The following is a 17,817-nucleotide window of genomic DNA, read 5'->3' as shown; positions in this document are numbered from 1 at the left end:
TGCAACCACACGGATTGTAGCCTGCCAGGCTCCTCTGTCCATGGAATTTTCCAGGCAAGAATACTGAAAAGGGGTTGCCATTTCCTACTCCTAGGGGATCTTTCCGATCCAGGATTGAACCTGAGTCTCTTGTGTCTCCTGTGTTGGCAGGAGAATTCTTTAACACTGTGCCACCTGGGATGTCCCTTTATTAATTATATCTATTTGCTAAAAACCCAAACGCTTCTTAATTGTCATTAAGGTTTCAGAAGGTAAATGCATGTGATTAATATACCATTTGAATCATACATCTTTTTTCAAAAGGATGACAAGGCTTCTTTTTTGTTGTTTTTGCTTTTTCAGTCATGCCACGCAGCTTGTGGGATCTTAAGTTTCCCGAGGGATTGAACCCATGTGAAAGTGCAGAGTCCTAACCACTGGACTGCCAGGGAATTCCCCAAGGATTCTTGAAACTGAATGTCAGAGTTGGAGATACACTTCCAAAGTACCTAACAATTTCAGACAACCTAAGTTTGATTAAATTTTTAATTTCTACTAGCAACTGTTAAAGATGCCTGCATTCGAAAGAGTAAATCAAACCTAATCCACAGATAAATGGAAAAGAATATGGGAGAGAAAAATAAACTTTGACAAGTAGAACATGAAAAGTCTCACTGGAGGAAATAATCTGAACATTATTTTGAAGAAGTCCACAGACATATGAAAAGCAGTACAGAATTCACAAGCAATAAAATAGCACAAGCAAATACAAAGAGCAACAATGTGCTTCACTGAATCCTCTGCTTCCCTTGTTTTTTCATGAAAGGTCAACTCAAGGTCTTGAATTCAGAAAGCCCTGATTAACCACATTTACTTCTTCGATTTCAATTAGCACTTAACGTGAAAATAATTCCAAAACCTTCTTCCATTTATTTTCCAGAGCAAAATATTTACTTGGTTAGTGGTCTGCTCCATTTAACTGCATCAAAAATCCCAAGCTGCCTTCCTTAAGCATCTCCTGTCCCTAAACCACTTCCACCTCCTTCACTGTCAAGCCATCATATCCACTGAGTAAACCAACCAGCAAGCAATCCTTGAACCAAGTTTGAGTCTTCCTACTTTCTCCCTTAACACCAGTTTCCAAGTTCCCACTTACTATATATTTTTTTCAATAAGAAGATAAAATCAATGCTCAGCAATTTCAAGCTTTAAGTCATTTTGTCACTAGATGCATTCTAGTAACATTAAGAAGGCAAAATGAATAATCTGAGACCCAAATTAATCTACACTAATAGCTATATCACCATTTTCTTAGAATAAACATTACTGGGAAGGTTCTCACTTTTTTATTATAGAACTGTTTAGCGTCATGCTTAAGCTGGATAATTACAAAGTTGAGTGAGAGTAAAAAGTGTTTAGCAGAAAACAAAGAACAGAGTACTCCGTAAATTTAAAACTTCACTTGCTTAGTTATTTCAAATGAACTTTATGCAACCCATCTTCCAGAAGCTTACTCATAAACAGCCTATAAAACCAGAGAAATAGTTGAGAATATACACATATGTTTTTGTTTTAACTGCTGACTGATCTGAACTACAGGGAAGCCACAAAACATGTGGGCAACTAATGATCCCATGACAATTATTATCCTCAGTTATAGACCAGAACGAACCATGTAGTAAAGATATGGCAAAAAAAGAAGCATTAGAATCGAGTCATTTGACTCTTGGTCTGCATCATAATACCTTGTTGATACATAATCAACCAAACAAACTAATTGGAAGCAATGTATTTTACAGTGGTTTTCATAAAATATTCTCGCACTTGATTTCAAAGTATTGAAGAGTTGTAGAAATGGTAACCTCTCTGTAAACATGTACTAGATAGCTTGCTATGCATAAAAACTTTTACTTTTTAATGTCCCATAGTTACAGAATGCCTCCTAGTCAGTCATCTAACAGTCACCTAATCTTTCCCTTTTCTGTAGAAAATGATAAAATTTTAATGAATTAATAATGAATTTATAAGCTCAGAATAATTATTATCCATAAAGATATCTATATATTGATTGCCTAAGCCAAATTATCTTTGGACTGTTTCACTACCTAATGTATGAGTAAGGAAAAAATTCATGGGAAGGGGAATACCACAACTTATTCTCGAAAAAGGAGGAAAGGAGGCAAAAAAGCAAAGGAATATGAATCAATAAAAACTTGACTTTCTGGTCAGAAGACCAACAACTGTGAAAAACTAATTTTAAAAACATAAATGTTATCTCATTTTAACGAATTTTAAGGATAACCAAAATTGTGGCACATTACTAAAGCGTTAACTTGGTTGGAGTTTTCATAATAAAGGTACACTGTCTCTTTTATTTTTAAGGTATAGTTCATGAATAAAATCTACTGAGTGTCAACAATGTGCCAAGCACTGCAGGATTACACAAAGAAGAGACTCTGGCATAGATGTATTAAAAATCTCATGGAATTACAAGGTAAACTATAATATGATATACTAAAAAAATGTAATAGAGGCATGTGTGAGTACAATGAGGCCACAGAAAATACCCAGGCCTGCTTGGTAGAGTCAGGGAAGACTGAAATCGAGGTGATGACCTCTTAAAGCAGTAAAGTGGAGAGGTGATTAAAGAAAAAGGATGACCATAAAGAAGGGACCATAAACACTCTATATAAAAGCCTATGTAGCAAAACAACCCAAAGTTAGAATGTTTTGGATAGACTGACAAACAATATTTTAGAACAAACCAAACCCTATATACCATGGATGGGAAAAAACAACAACAAAAAGAGTAGGAACAAAACAGACTATTACCTCCTTTTGTAGTATCATTCTGGGCCTGGATACCATGATGCAATGAATTATGAATGGCAGAAAGAAGATCTGCTGCTTGAACCATCAATTTTTGAGCTTCTGCAACAGCACTGGTCTAGCAAATAAATCACCAAAAACATTCTTACATATTCTTTCACTGAAAGATATACATTAAATAGGAAAATCCTATAAACAATAATGAAATTATTAAATGCTTGTTGTAATGACATTGGTTTTCACAAACTATTCACTTAATACAAGATGCCCAGATCCTGTTAGGACAGAAATAATTTTTTTACTCATATCAATACTTTGTAGGAACCACTAAAAAACAATAGGAAACATTCTGGTTTATTCTACCAATCTCATGGTTTTTTTTTTTTTTTTTCCTAAAGACATGTAGTCAACTAGAAAATGAGAAACTGTAAGTCATTCATCAAGGTGAAATTTAAAAAAGAGAATTACTGAAGTTTGTATGGGCTGGATCTGTACTCAAAATTAACTATTCACAAATTAGCCTGTAATTTACTTGAGTTAACACAATACACACAAACACACACACACACACACAAATATTCACCATCTAAGGGCTGTTTTAGGTTCTATACAAATCTAAGTTAATTATTTAACTGAATGAAAGAAGAGCCTACCTAAAATTCTCATTTTTAATTTCTCAAATTAACTTCAGAGAAGCAATTTCAGCTTCTACTATTATATCCACTAATAAGCAATACATTATTTTTATATCAACAACAGTCATGGATATGTTAAGGGCACAATGTAAAATTCATGTGCTTTCGGAGAAAATCATCAGGGATATCCTGACATAAACACACCAAATGCTGAGTGCTTTGTATGTGTGCATATACATTCCAAAAGAAAAGTCTCAGAACTACCAAAATCAAGCATTCCATCAAAAACAAAAACAATGAACAGATTAAATATCCTTACCTCTTTCTTAGTAAAGGCTATAAGCACTGTCAGTAACACTCGAGTAAATTTCACTCTGCTGAATACTGCTAAACATTGTTGGTGCTAAAAAAATAAGAAAGGACTAAAAGTTAAAAGATGCAAAGCCTTGTGAAAGAAATTTCGTTTTGAAATACAGTATATTAAGTTCTAAATCTCAGTGTTAATACCTTACAAATATCTTCACTTACAGGCTTTTAAATATCTGAAAATGAGCTGCATAAAACACAATAAAATGACGCCTATTTTACTGAAACAGAAATATATAATAAAGGTTCTGTATCACAAGGACTGATTTTTTCCCAAGTCAGGAGTTACACTATTATTTCAAAACTGATTTAATTAGTATTTTTAAGAGGACTGATAGAAACATGCTTTAAGCAGAGACAGAAAATTTAGGATCTCAACAAAGGTTTGACAAATTTTGATATTATGTAAGTTCTTGACTTCTGCCAAGTTTTGGTGGATCGTATGAGAAAAAAAAAATCATTTTTTCTTCCTACGTACCTCATAGGAATATCGAAGAACTCTGAAATCATGTATCTGAAAGAGTTGTATTATAATTCTATCAAAATAAATACAAGGGACATAAACTCCCTTGTAATGTCCAATTTTTAAAGAAATACCTTAAAAAGGGCTTTCATAAATTATAACGAAGTTCATAAAACTACAACATTAAGAGGCAGACTTCTCTGATATTATCTACCAGAAAATAAGTTCAATTACTTCTAGTTCAACTTCTGGGTCTCTTTCTTCTCCTTGTCGACTTCGAGTACTCTAAAATTTTAAAAAAAGGTGAATTAAAACCAACACAAGCCTATAAAAGCATAAATTATTATTACACAAGGTAAAGGAATAAATTAATTTATTGAGTATACACTATAATCTATTTGGAGCAAATATTTGGAAGGAAAACGCTGTATCAATTATTTATTTACCTAATAGTACTATACTTAGTTCATTTTGATATAAAGATCACACAAAGGAAAAGGTATTAAAAACAGCAAAAGCAAAACAATGAATAATATAAGCAAAAGCACATGGTACACAGTACTTCTTTCTTTTAAAAGATCTATTAACTGAAGTTCCTGATGTTCTCAAAACTAACCCAGAGAAAAGAAATGCGATCTTCACAGAATCACATCATAAAGTCACATGGTAAACACTGATCAGTTCTATACTAACACACAAAATCTTCTTAATACATATGTTACACATGGTTGAGTATTCGGGCAAAACCCAAAGGCAATACCACACGAAGATCCGGTAGATCTGGGTTCTAGACCTGGAACTGACACTTAATAATGGCATGCCCTTAAGAAGACTGAAGACAGGTTACTTGGTGTTTTTGAGCTCTATTTTCTTCATTTGAAAGTGTAGTTTATTGCCTAATACACTGAATAACTGTAAATATCAAATAAGACAATAATGCAAAACCGTTTTGACAACCATGCTGTGTTATATAAGTGTAAAAAAAATAATAGAAATATAATTTTTCATTTTTAATCTCTATCAGAACAAAATCATCATGGTCATCTGGCCAAAGGGTGTCTGTCACTCATAGGTTTTTACCAGATTTGAGAAACTACTATTTATCCCACTCTTCTACTATGTTCTAGACACTGTCCTAACCATTAAAAATACAAAGGTGAAAAAGATAATCCTTACCTTTGAGGAATTTAAAACTCTAGCATCTTATGCTATTCTTAAAACAGCATACTAAAATTCTAAAACAGTGACAAAAAGTTGAAAAAATTTTAAATGGTTAAATTTTGAGTACTTGAAAGGAATATTAATTCATCAGAAACCACTCCAGTAGTCTTCAAACTCATTACCAAAAAAAGGTATAGCATACATAAAGGAACTTGGTAGTCTTACCTAGCTATTTGTAATTTGCTTACTAGTTATTTGTAATTAGCTAAAGTTAACCTGACATTTTGAAGAATATAAATATCCTATACTAAAGAAAAGAGAAAGAAAATATACCTTTACTCTTCTTTGCATGTCATCCTCCACATCTTTTAGCATGCCTAGAAATAGAGACAATGATTTTAAGAGGAAACAAATTCAAATGTAAAACTTGTGAATTACCTTTATAAATGGTTTTACCTGTAACTCGAAGATCTGTCACACTGTTAGCCATTTTAAATCCATAAGTCATTGACTGAAAATCTTCCTATATAGAAAAGCAATAATTAGGCCCTTGAATAGCAGCAAAACCTTTTATCATTTTTCTCTTACAAAATCACTATTTGCTAAAAGGACATGGTAATAGAATGTCACCTCAATATTGCTATCATTCACCCAACTTTCTTTATAGTCATACCATGAAAACACCACATTCTAATGCTATCTCTATGCCCTTAATTTCAACTGTTTATCTTTAGGCTATTTAAACATACTTGCATTTAATATGTTCATCTGCAAAACAATGCTTACAATAATATTACAAATTATTCCCACCAACAAAGAATTCTCACATTTACAGATGAACAATACATACATAAAAATTACCATTTGATGACAAGGTTGCAAAATTTAGACAAGATTCTTCAAAACTTATGCATCTTTTCACACACTGTTAGGCTACAAAAGTTAAGCTTTTCAAACAGAATTACTCAAAGTGCCAGCAGAACTACATTCCCACTTCAAACCACTGTAAAGAAAAAAATGATTCAAATATGGGTTCCCACTCTCAAAATAATTTAAAACACTGCTGAGATATTAGCAAATTAAGTCACTGGCTGGATCCACTATGAAGAGTTTAAGATCATCTGGCTGATTTTGGCTAAGAAGTTAAAAGCTTTAATACAGGAGTGTTTCTGCCATATTACAATTCTTATAAAATGTATAAAAAAGTCTAATATAATGGAATAACAGACATTCACAGCAGTGGCCAGAACTGTAGAGAAATTTCCAGACTCAACAAAAACATCAGTAAGCATGCAATTCATGTCAAACACTAAACCTTACAAAGAGAATGAAGTACAAACAAATATCCCAGTCTCAAAGAACTCAGTAGAATTGTATGCCTCACAAGACTGGGTCTTTTAAGTCTCAGGTTGTATTACAGAGCTATAAACGTAGCTTCTGGATGAAGCTTATACTCTTATCTCTATTTGGACATCAAACAGGATTCTCAAATTGTACACGTGTAAATACGAACTTTCATAGTGTTTACCACATTCCTAAAAGGCACTCCTATCCATTCCATTATTCAAGTAGGAATGAAGAACCGCAGGAATCAGAACACAAATAATTTAGAAACAGAGGTGGTGGCATGCTTCATGCTTCAAAGATCATAAGGGGTGACAAAGACTAAGTCTAAAGTATGGTCACTAAAAAGATACACCCTAAATGTTTCCGAAGAGAAAACAGGAGTCAAGAATCAGGATGGTAACACTGGAATTCTAAATCAGTGGAACAATGCCTTCAAAATTCAGAGGAAAATTATTTTCCAGCCTAGAAGTCTACTATAGCCAAACCATCGACCAGGTGAAAGGGTAGGGAAAACATTTTCAGACATACAAGGTCTCAAAGAAAAATCCCTTCCCTGTCTCCCCAAAGAAACTGGAGGTACTGAACAAGCAAGGTTATAAACTACGAACAATACAGGCATAAGATCCAGGTAACTAGGGATCTAACAAAGAGAGAGGGAAGTGGAATTTCCAGAAGAACAATGCAGAGAAACCTGGGATGACAGCTACGCACGGGGGCTAGAAAGCAAATGAGCCAGCTAGAGAACAAAGAAGAATATTAAAAAAGAATTGTATATTACTGGATGTATATATACATGATAAAATATACAGATTATCTGGTAGTTTAATAATAATGGGAAAGGAAGAAGGACATAGAAAACTAAGCAAACTCAAAAGAAATAGTAGTTACTGCCTTTAAGAAAAAAAATTTGTATGAGTAAAAGAAGCATACACTACTCTGGCTCACCTGTCATTAATATTTATACAGTCACAATAATATCTGTAGTGAGTGATTTAACATAAACTGAATTATTATTTGGAGTGAGGGAGAAGGTAATATATGAATGCTAAGTATACACTAAAAATTTGATGCTATACACTACCTAAAGGTTGATAAATTCTTAAACCTAGAAACTAGAATATTAGCCTATTATACAGAAATATGGAAACTGTAGGAAAAAGCTAAAAGAATTGATTATTATGAATGGATAAAGAAAGAGGAGACCACTGTAATTTTTCATTATACACTTTGTGGGCTACAGAGAAGAAAAAACAGTGGCCAGATTCAGACATTCGCAAGGTAAAAGAATCAGGATGTAGGAGGTTAAAAAAAAAAAAAGTAATCAAAGATAACACTAAAGACATCATTTTGCAAGACAGAAGAAAAGCCATTTGATAGGGGAACTGTGGTTCCCATTTTGCACATGAGCAACATATTAAAAGAAATTTCTTTGGGCAAATGAGAATGTCTCCAGTTTAGGAGTAAAAACAAAGCAGAGACATAATACATAATCATTAAGAACTTCAGAAGCATCCATTTCAAACAAATTATTTGTTGATTTTAAGTCATTCATTATTTATTCATTACCAGGCCTCTAAAGGATTTTACTAGGCAATTAACTTTTTTTAAATTACCAAACTGAGACAAATTCATCTGAACTATCTGAAAAGTTTAACAAAACAAGAAAAATATCTTTCCAGACTAGGAACTAACTTTTGTTTCTCCAGTTTTAGTTTTACATCATTGGTTACACTGTGTGCTGCCTTCTTAATCTTTTAAAGTATGCATTTTCCCATGATATTAAATACTGTCATCTCTCTATATTCATTACACATAATCATTATTATATATGATACAGTAAGCACAGTTTATTTCAACCATAACCCTAATGGTAGTATTTTGATCAACACCAATTTTCACTATTAAAAACTCTGATTAATGTATTTGGGCATTAAGTGTCCATATGCCTAATAATTTCTTTAAGGCTGAGTTCTAAAGGTGAACTAACTATTTTAAATGGTTATCAGTAAGTTTAAAACTTTTGATATATACACCGCTAAATTGTTTTCCAAAGCAGCTATGTTAATGCATACTCTCACTAGTAAAATATATATTCTTATTTTAAATACCGTGTAGATGAAAAGTGAACTATTAGATTTTCTTGGATTACACTGAGCCTAAATTTTTTAAATGTTATGACCATTTGATAACGTTCCTCTATGAATAAGCTATTTATTTTACTACCATTTATTCATTTGGGTTTTACTCTCGTCTTTATTTGAATGGGATTTTAATACACCAAAACTGACTTTTTTTTTTTGTATTTTTCCTAAGAATTTTTTCTATCAGCTTTTCTCCTATTAGTCCTTTTCTTTAGGATTTCTTTCATCTCTTACTAAGTCCTTCATCCAGAGAGTATGCAGAAATTTGAACTGAAAAAATTATAAAAATTTTTTGTTTACTTAGAAAGTAATACAGGTATATAATAAAAATTACAATACAAACAAGTATATACTCTGATCCTCAATACCTTAGTTATTTTCTTGTGTATGATGATTTAACTAACTACCTCTTTTTAAAAAAAGAACAAAAATGGTAGCAAGCTACACATGCTTTTCTATACCAAACATATTTTACATTAATTTGGAGATCTAATTTGTATAAGTAAGCCTACCCCCTCCTTTGTAAAGGGCGCAAAACACTTATTTGGCAGTAAGTGAGGGTAGTGTCATTTAACGTCTTGTACTGATGGACGTTAGTTTCCAGACTTTAGTTACTACAAACGCTACACCTCATGTCCTTGAACATAGATCTTTGGCGATAAGCCTGAATATATTTATAGGCTAAATTCCTAAAACTGAAACTGACGAAACAAGACAAGCATTTTAAATCATAGATAGTACCAAACTACTCTTTTAAAAAGTTGTAGAATTTACACTCCCATCAAAAATGCATGAATCTTTGTTTATGGTACAATCCTGTCCTAACTAATAAATGTGGCAAGAGTGCTGGAATTCAAAATCATCATTTTAAAGTCAACACACTAAGATTAGTCCAAGCAAGTACTGTGAATGGATACTACATATATATGGAGAGATTTTTAATAAGCAGGATATTTATGTGATCTTAAAGAGTTTCCCTACATACTGCTTACTATATACACAAGATTAAAAACAGTAACCATGAAAATGTGAACTGGTGCAGGCACTATGGAAAACAGTATGGAGGCTTCTCAAAATAACTAAAAGCAGAGTTGCCATGTGATCCTGCAATCCCACTCCTGGCCATATATCTGGACAAAACTATAATTCAAAACACACAGGCACCCCAATGCTCACTGCAGCACTATTTACAATGGGCAAGACAAGGAAACAACATAAATATCCATTGACAGATGAATGGATAAAGAAGATGTAGTGTGTGTGTATGTCTGTGTATATATACACACATACACACATATATATGCACAACGGAGTACGATTCAGCCATAAAAAAGAATGAAATACCATTTGCAACAACATGCATGGACCTAGAGATTATCTACCCAAGTGAAGTAAATCAGAAAAGACAAATACCAAATGATGTCACTTATAAGTGAAATCTAAGATATGACACGAACTTACATATGAAAGAGAAACAGACTCACAGACATAGAAAACAGTCTCATGGTTACCAAGGAGGGCAGGGGAGGGATGGACTGGGAGTGTGGGATTAGCAGATGCAAACTATTATACACAGGACAGATAAACAACAAAGTCCTATTGTCTAGCACAGGAAACTATATTCAATATCCTGTGATAAACCATAAAGGAAAATAATATGAAAAAGAATGTGTATATACATGTATAACTGTATAACTGCATCACTATGATGTGTAGCAGAAATTGACACAGCAACGTAAATAAACTACACATCAATAATTTTTTTTTAAGTAACCATATAGTAATCAGAAAGCACCTTGATGGGGTGAAAAAGTCACATTACCATGGAGGGACAAATGGACAGTCTATGTCTCAGATATGAAACCATAAAAAGGACACATTATTACTCATGTCATATTCCAGCCAGGACTGCATAATATAAATCTAATCATGAGGAAAGAGTAGACAAGCCCCAAGTAAGGAACATTCTATTAAATAAGGAAAGCAGGAGAGGGCTATGTTTTCCAAAAATACCAATGTCATTAGAGACAAAGGATGAGGAACTGTTGTAAACTAAAGGACACTAAAGAGATATGCAACTAGATGTAGGACATGGTCCTAGACTGGATCCCACACTGTAGAGAAAAAACACTAAGGACGTTTACTAAGTCAACTGACAGAAAGAGAATACGGGTAGGTAGTGGAGTGGTATCATAGATTTGCTGAGGTAGATCACTGCGCTGTAGTTGTGTATGAGCGTGTCCTTTTCCTTACGAGGTGCATATTGACGTGTCTCAGTGAAGTAGCTCAGTCGTGTCCGACTCTGCAACCCCGTGGCCTGTAGCCTACCAGGCTCCTCCCTCCATGGGATTCTCCAGGCAAGAATACTAGAGTGGATTGCCATTTCCCTCTCCAGGGGATCTTCCCAACCCAGGGATCGAACCAGGGTCTCCTGCATTGCAGGCAGACACTTTAATCTCTCAGCCACCAGGGAAGCCTCAGAGAAGAAGATCAAAATGTACACAGCTCACTCGCCAATAGTTCGGAAAAAGATACATATATACATACATACATGAGAGAAAAAGTGAAAAATGACATGATAGGTTAACAGCAGCTGAATCTGAGTGTTCTTGGTGCTATCACTGTTAACTGCTGTTATTTGGAAAACATTTCCAAATCAACTAAAATTTTTTAAAGTTAAAAAAAAAAAGGAAAACAATGACTATTCATATCCTACACACACACACACATCCCCCTAGCATGTCAGTGCCTATTATAGGTAAAAAAAAAAAATGGTATCTCACAGTTTTAATTTGCGTTTCTAATATGAGGTTAAACATCTTACATTTAATGACCATTTTATTTCTATAAACTGCCTTCTGATTTTTAAGCAAATTTTATATCTAAAACATTTTATCTCTCTACAATTTACTTTGATGTTGTTATAAACTGAATGTTTGTGTCCCTCTCCCACTCCCAAATTCATATATGAAGTTCTAATGCCCAATGTGATAGCAATTGGAGGTGGAGCCTTTGGGAGAGTTCTTTCAACAACGAATTGCAAGGCTTAAAAAAATAAAAAAGAGAGGGAACCTACAGACTGAAACTTAAGACATATCAACCAATAGACTGACTGGGTGCCCTCAAAATTTATGTTGAAACAACCTCCAACATAATAGTGCTGGGTGATGGATCCTTTAGAAGATCCATGAGGGTGGGACCCTTAAATGAGATTCAGTCAGTCACTCAGTCATGTCCGACTCTTTGCGACCCCATGAACTGCAGCACGCCAGGCCTCCCTGTCCATCAAAAACTCCCGGAGTTCACTCAAACTCACATCCATTGAGTCAGTGATGCCATCCAGCCATCTCATCCTCTGTCATCCCCTTCTCCTCCTGCCCCCAATCCCTCCCAGTATCAGTCTTTTCCAATGAGTCACTCTTCGCATGAGGTGGCCAAAGTACTGGAGTTTCAGCTTTAGCATCATTCCTTCCAAAGAACACCCAAGACTGATCTCCTTTAAAATGGACTAGTTGGATCTCCTTGCAGTCCAAGGGATTCTCAAGAGTCTTCTCCAACACCACAGTTCAACACCACAGTTCAAGAGCATCAATTCTTTGATGCTCAGCTTTCTTCACAGTCCAACTCTCACATACATACATGACCACTGGAAAAACCATAGCCTTGACTAGAAGGACCTTTGTTGCCAAAGTAATGTCTCTGCTTTTGAATATGCTATCTAGGTTGGTCATAACTTTCCTTCCAAGGAGTAAGCGTCTTTTAATTTCATGGCTGCAATCACCATCTGCAGTGATTTTGGAGCCCCCCAAAATAAAGTCTGACATTGTTTCCACTGTTTCCCCATCTATTTCCCATGAAGTGATGGGACCAGATGCCATGATCTTAGTTTTCTGAATGTTGAGCTTAGTGTCCTTATAAAAGAGACTCCAGAGAACTCCCCATCCCTCCTTCTGCCTTGTGAGGCCATAGTTAAAAGAGGAACCAGGAAGCAGGCCCTCACCAGGCACCAAATCTGCTGATGCCTTGATCCTAGACTTCTCAGCCTCCAGAACTATGAGAAATAAGTAATTGTTCGTAAGCCATCCCAGGCTATGGTATTCTGTTATGGCAACATAAATGGACTAAGGCAGATGTAAAATGCTGATAAAGTAAGTTTCAAGGGTGCCAACCAATTATTCCAGAACTATTTGGTAAATAAACCCTTTCTCTGTCCCACTGATTTTTAATGTCCTTTTGGGAATACTTAAAATAATTTGTGTGTCTCTTCTCATTTTTTAACTCAAACTAACCTTTTACAAAATTCCATCCAAATGTTAAAGATTTTCTACCTGTATCAGTTCAAATATATAGCTAAATAATCAATGAGTGTTTAAGAAATACCTAGTATTTCATAAACAACTCATAAGACACACATTTAAATGTGGAACTCACATCAGGCGTATACTTAGCTGTTATTCTCACATATATAATGTAAATTTAGAAAAGCTTTACACCCTGAACCATTGCTGGAGCCTAAGATATTTATTCTGGATCAGTAACAGTGTGAAAAAGAAACTTAACGGTTTCAACAAATGAAAGAAACAGAAATAACTTAGTTTCAAATGCTATCACATCTCCCCTTAAAATACACAGAGTTTATAATCATTTTTTTTAATGATAAATGGAAAAAGCTTTCTATGACTAAAATGTAAAACACTTCCTCAGTTTGAGGTACTAAGTGGAAGAAAAAGTTTATACTCAAAACTATTCTTCATAACTTTTGTTTTCCTTTCCCTTCCTCCAAAGACTGAAATTAACTTTTATAATTTATAAGAGACTTAAGGGACAAGCTTATCTCTTCTATTTTCTTTGTGAATCCTCACAACATCCAGAATAAGTATCTCTGTACATAATGAATATTCAATGAATGGTACTGACAGAATACATATTAAGATGAAGGTGGCCAATGAATTTCAGGAATTCTTAAATAACAAAATCTTACCTCTTCAAAAACAGCAGCTTTATTTACTTTTTCCCTTGCAATGTCACAGATTTTCAAGATACCCAGAGCAAAAGCTTTCATGGCAGGATCTTCTATAAAATCTGGATTATGAATGTAAAGGCACGTAAATACTGTCTGTGCCAAGGAATGGCCTTCTAACCACGTTATCTATAAAGAAATAAAAGAATGCACAAGTCTGAAAAGTCTGATTCAACAGAGGCCAGACACAGACCCAAATAAATATGATTAGTCACAAGACTTAAAAGAAGATTAAAAGGAAGATCAGAAAAGAAAAGCGTCTGAATCCACTTTCATTGACCAAAGTCTTCCAAGAATTAAAAATATGATTACCCAAAAGTTATAGATATGGAAAGCATTCTTTTATTATATAATTCAGTTTGCAAAATATTTAGAGATTAATGAAATTAGAGTCCCTCCTTACTTCATATCCAAACACTATTAATTCTATTACAATGTAGTAAATAAAAACCCATGAAATTAAGGAATTCACAATTTTAGAGCCAACCAGGTTCTTAGCCACTCATTCAACTCTTCTTTTTCATCTGAACTACTACTAATCCAGTCAAGAGATTCATATCACACCTAGATTACCACAAGAAACTAGCCAACTGTTTTCCTGCCTCCCACCTTTACTTCAATACTCCAAATAAGAAAGATCATTCTAAAGCACAAAAATAATCATGCAATACTATTCTACTGAGTGACTACCATGGGCCAAGTACCCTGAGCTAGAAGCCAGAAGAACTGCAACCAAAACTGAGTAATCTATGATATTTGAGTACTATGCTAGGTATTTTGCATGTATCTTATCTCATTTTTTCCCTAACACTTTGAGAAAGGTGGTGTTTTTCTCATCTTACATATAAAGAAATAGCATAAATAATTTGCCCGTGTTTATTCTAATTTCTACTTAGTCTAAGAATTCTGCAATAGAGCAAGAAAACTACATTACAAAATGAGAAATGCACATGAAAACTGCTTTAATTAAAATGCATATTTTGTATTACTAGTGTGCAGAAGACTCTCCAGACTAAAAACTGTCTGCCTATTAAAGTCCAAACTTAGATACAGCCCCAATACTCTTATAGAATTGTTCCTCAACTTTGACACAAATCCTCCATCTTGCTCCCTTTTAGCCTATTCTACTACAATTACAAATGGCCAAAGAGTAATAAAAATATTTCTGAGGGAAAGAGCTTTGCAGGAAGGATCAGGATTCTCACTATGCCCCTTCCAGGCAAATAGTAGGCAAATAGGTAAGAATGATACCAGAGCGCTCACAGAGCTGATGTAAAAGACCAAAGTAAAAAATATACACATAAAACACATAACAGAAATACTTCATACACACTGGTAATCAATGAATATTTTACCAGACACACAAATGAAGACATTTTATATTATGTCTAAAAATAATGATTTAATATCAACTTTAAAAAAGAAAGGGACACTCAGAAAGTGGGGGTGGGGTGGAGGAGAAGAGCAGTACACATGCGAGTTTTCCCACAATTAAACCACATTGTCTAGGAAGACAATCTATCCAGTACACATATATAAATAAATAAATAAAATTCCTCATAGTATAAAATGGCCAGTTTACTTCAATTTTCCCTAGAATAGGAAAAAAATTTCTTCAAAGCCAATCCAAAACTCTCTTTGGTTAAATGTCATGCTTACTTACAGAACCTTTAAATTACAGATTTGTTTTCCTGGGTACCGGGAGAATAGAAAAGGTACTTTGGATAATGGCTGTATATTATTATCTTTCTTGGAAAGAAAATATCCTTCCAGAAGATGAGAACCTAAAATCACCCAGATGAAAAGATAAAATAGCTGCTTCCTAGAGCATAACTTAGCCTAATAATCTTACATACATCTTACTAGGCCAAGAATTATATATATTTCATATTCAGTGATGGTGTATATACTTTCAAACTGTAATTCAAGTAAGCCACAGCTCTAAAATTAACAAATAGTGCTATCTTAACTCTTACCAAACAGCAAAAGCATGTATCCATTATCCCTATCAATTCAGGCAAGGTGAGGTCTTTAATTTTTATGGTGCCATCCTAAAAGAAAGGGGAAATATGACATATAAGCTTTTTAAAAATGTATGGTTACTATGTACAGTAAATATTTTAAAGTATAAATTCTAAGAAAACTCTATCTCATCATCTGATAAAACTAAGGGGCCGAATTAACTCTGTATTCTGGGAAGATTTGGGAGATTGGCATTGAAACATGTGAAATGTCATGTAAAAAAAAAAATAAAATAATGTATCTTAATAAGTCGTCAATACTAAAAATAAAAGCCTAATATAAAATAAAGGCCTTTATAAAAAAATGAGTCAAACTAACAAATATTTAAAAAGCACAGTTAAAATTAGTTTTGAACATTAATAAATATGAAGCATTTTAATGAACTGAAACTATTTACAAAGAAAAAAAATTTTTTTTTATTTTCCTTAAAATGATGTATGTCATAAATTTTTTAACAGTTTCCACTTATTTAACATATCTTTCTTCAAAAACTATGCAAAATTAAACTCTGAGGCAACTATGAATGAACTTCTAAATCAATTCTCATTGAGTAAATTTCTAGTTCACTACAAGCATTTTATTTAATATATTTAAAATTTAATCCTTAATCAATTACCTTGGTATTTATACTCAAAACACTTTCAAATATTAATTTTAAAAATGCATGCATATACAAATTTAGAACAAGCTTTTAATGAGACCTGTTAAAACTTCCAGACAGATAACTAACTTGTTTACATACCCGAGATGCATTTAAGAAAATTTGATATACTAAGTTTGATTTCCATTATTAATCAAAATGTTTTAACATATGAATAACAAATAATAAAACACAAAAGGCACAATGGTAACAACCTTGATAGCTTGTTCAAAATTGAGAACTTTTCGATTAACTTGGTTTCCAATCATGCCAGCATCCATCTTGGGATCCATCATTTCAATGGCAGACATGGCTTCAAAAAGACCAAATCTGCAATAAAAAAATTGACTCTACAAATTATATTTGAACCAATAAGCTTATCCAGATTCCCACAATGGTACAAAAATCATTACAGTATTGAATACTTCAAATAACTACCCTATTCTAGGTATTTAGTCTCCACAACTTGCTATCACTTCTATTTCAATTAAATAATCCTCCTTCAACATAAAATTCCTTCCATGTACTTGTCACTCAAATCATTTTACATGCACTATAGGAAAAGAATTAAAAGAAAAGCTGTTTTTCGTTCTTCCTTCAAAAACTCTGCACATTAGAAGATTTGGGGGAAAAAAGAGATCAACTGATCAGCAATGGATTTCATTTTGCCTTCTTTATTTAACACTTAGAAAAGTATGTTTGGAATAATCATTATCAAATGTAACTTGCAGGTATTTTTCATTTTCTTTACACCTTGAAAGTCTAAAAATCTGGCACATCACCATCTATAATGCCCAAAGTTTCGGCAATTACATAAGAAAAAAAAAAAAGAAATCCTGATGGCCTGGTATTAGTGGCTTATTAGCTGTGATACAGTATGGCCTGAACAGTTAGTATATCTTTAATTGAGATATGAAAAATGAAGAACCTAAAAGAAAGTATGATTGGCCATCAAGCTACTGACTTTCTAATTTGCTTAGTCTAAGCCAATAAATTACTAGGAAAATAAAAGAGATCTATCTATGTTACACTACATCATTTCTCTCAGAAAAGCAGCAGCAGTAAGATATTAAGAAAAATAAACAAATGGGATCCAATCAAACTTACAAGCTTTTGCACAGCAAAGGAAACCATAAACAAAATGAAACAAAACATCAACAAACAAAAAGACAACCTACCGAATGGGAAATAATATTTGCAAATGAAGCAACCAA

The 17,817-nt window shown here is 33.5% G+C and overlaps 1 protein-coding gene across 10 annotated transcripts in view; it reads right to left on the bottom strand.

Annotated features, from left to right (window-relative positions):
• NAA35 (N-alpha-acetyltransferase 35, NatC auxiliary subunit) overlaps positions 1-17,817 on the bottom strand; it is an 88,392-nt gene that overhangs the window by 49,633 nt on the left and 20,942 nt on the right. For 7 of the 10 annotated variants that reach the window (XR_015170163.1, XM_086416858.1, XM_086416860.1 and 4 more), the window contains 8 exons: positions 16,819-16,933; positions 15,918-15,992; positions 13,903-14,070; positions 5,890-5,956; positions 5,767-5,810; positions 4,507-4,557; positions 3,763-3,846; positions 2,812-2,926 (listed from right to left, as the gene is read on the bottom strand). Coding sequence is in view for 9 of the 10 variants with exons in the window: in XM_086416858.1 (XP_086272984.1) it covers positions 2,812-2,926; positions 3,763-3,846; positions 4,507-4,557; positions 5,767-5,810; positions 5,890-5,956; positions 13,903-14,070; positions 15,918-15,992; positions 16,819-16,933 (719 nt within the window). In the remaining variant the exon portion in view is untranslated. Of the gene's footprint in view, positions 1-2,811; positions 2,969-3,762; positions 3,847-4,287; positions 4,324-4,406; positions 4,558-5,766; positions 5,811-5,889; positions 5,957-13,902; positions 14,071-15,917; positions 15,993-16,818; positions 16,934-17,817 lie in introns of those variants that run through there. The other 3 variants (XM_086416863.1, XM_086416864.1, XM_086416866.1) reach the window with 2 other exon arrangements.

Source organism: Bos grunniens, chromosome 8, assembly GCF_055505025.1.
Source record: "Bos grunniens cultivar Pamir isolate PY7600 chromosome 8, Bosgru_T2T1.0, whole genome shotgun sequence".
Lineage (NCBI taxonomy): Eukaryota > Metazoa > Chordata > Mammalia > Artiodactyla > Bovidae > Bos > Bos grunniens.
This window is presented reverse-complemented; position numbering and strand designations above follow the sequence as displayed.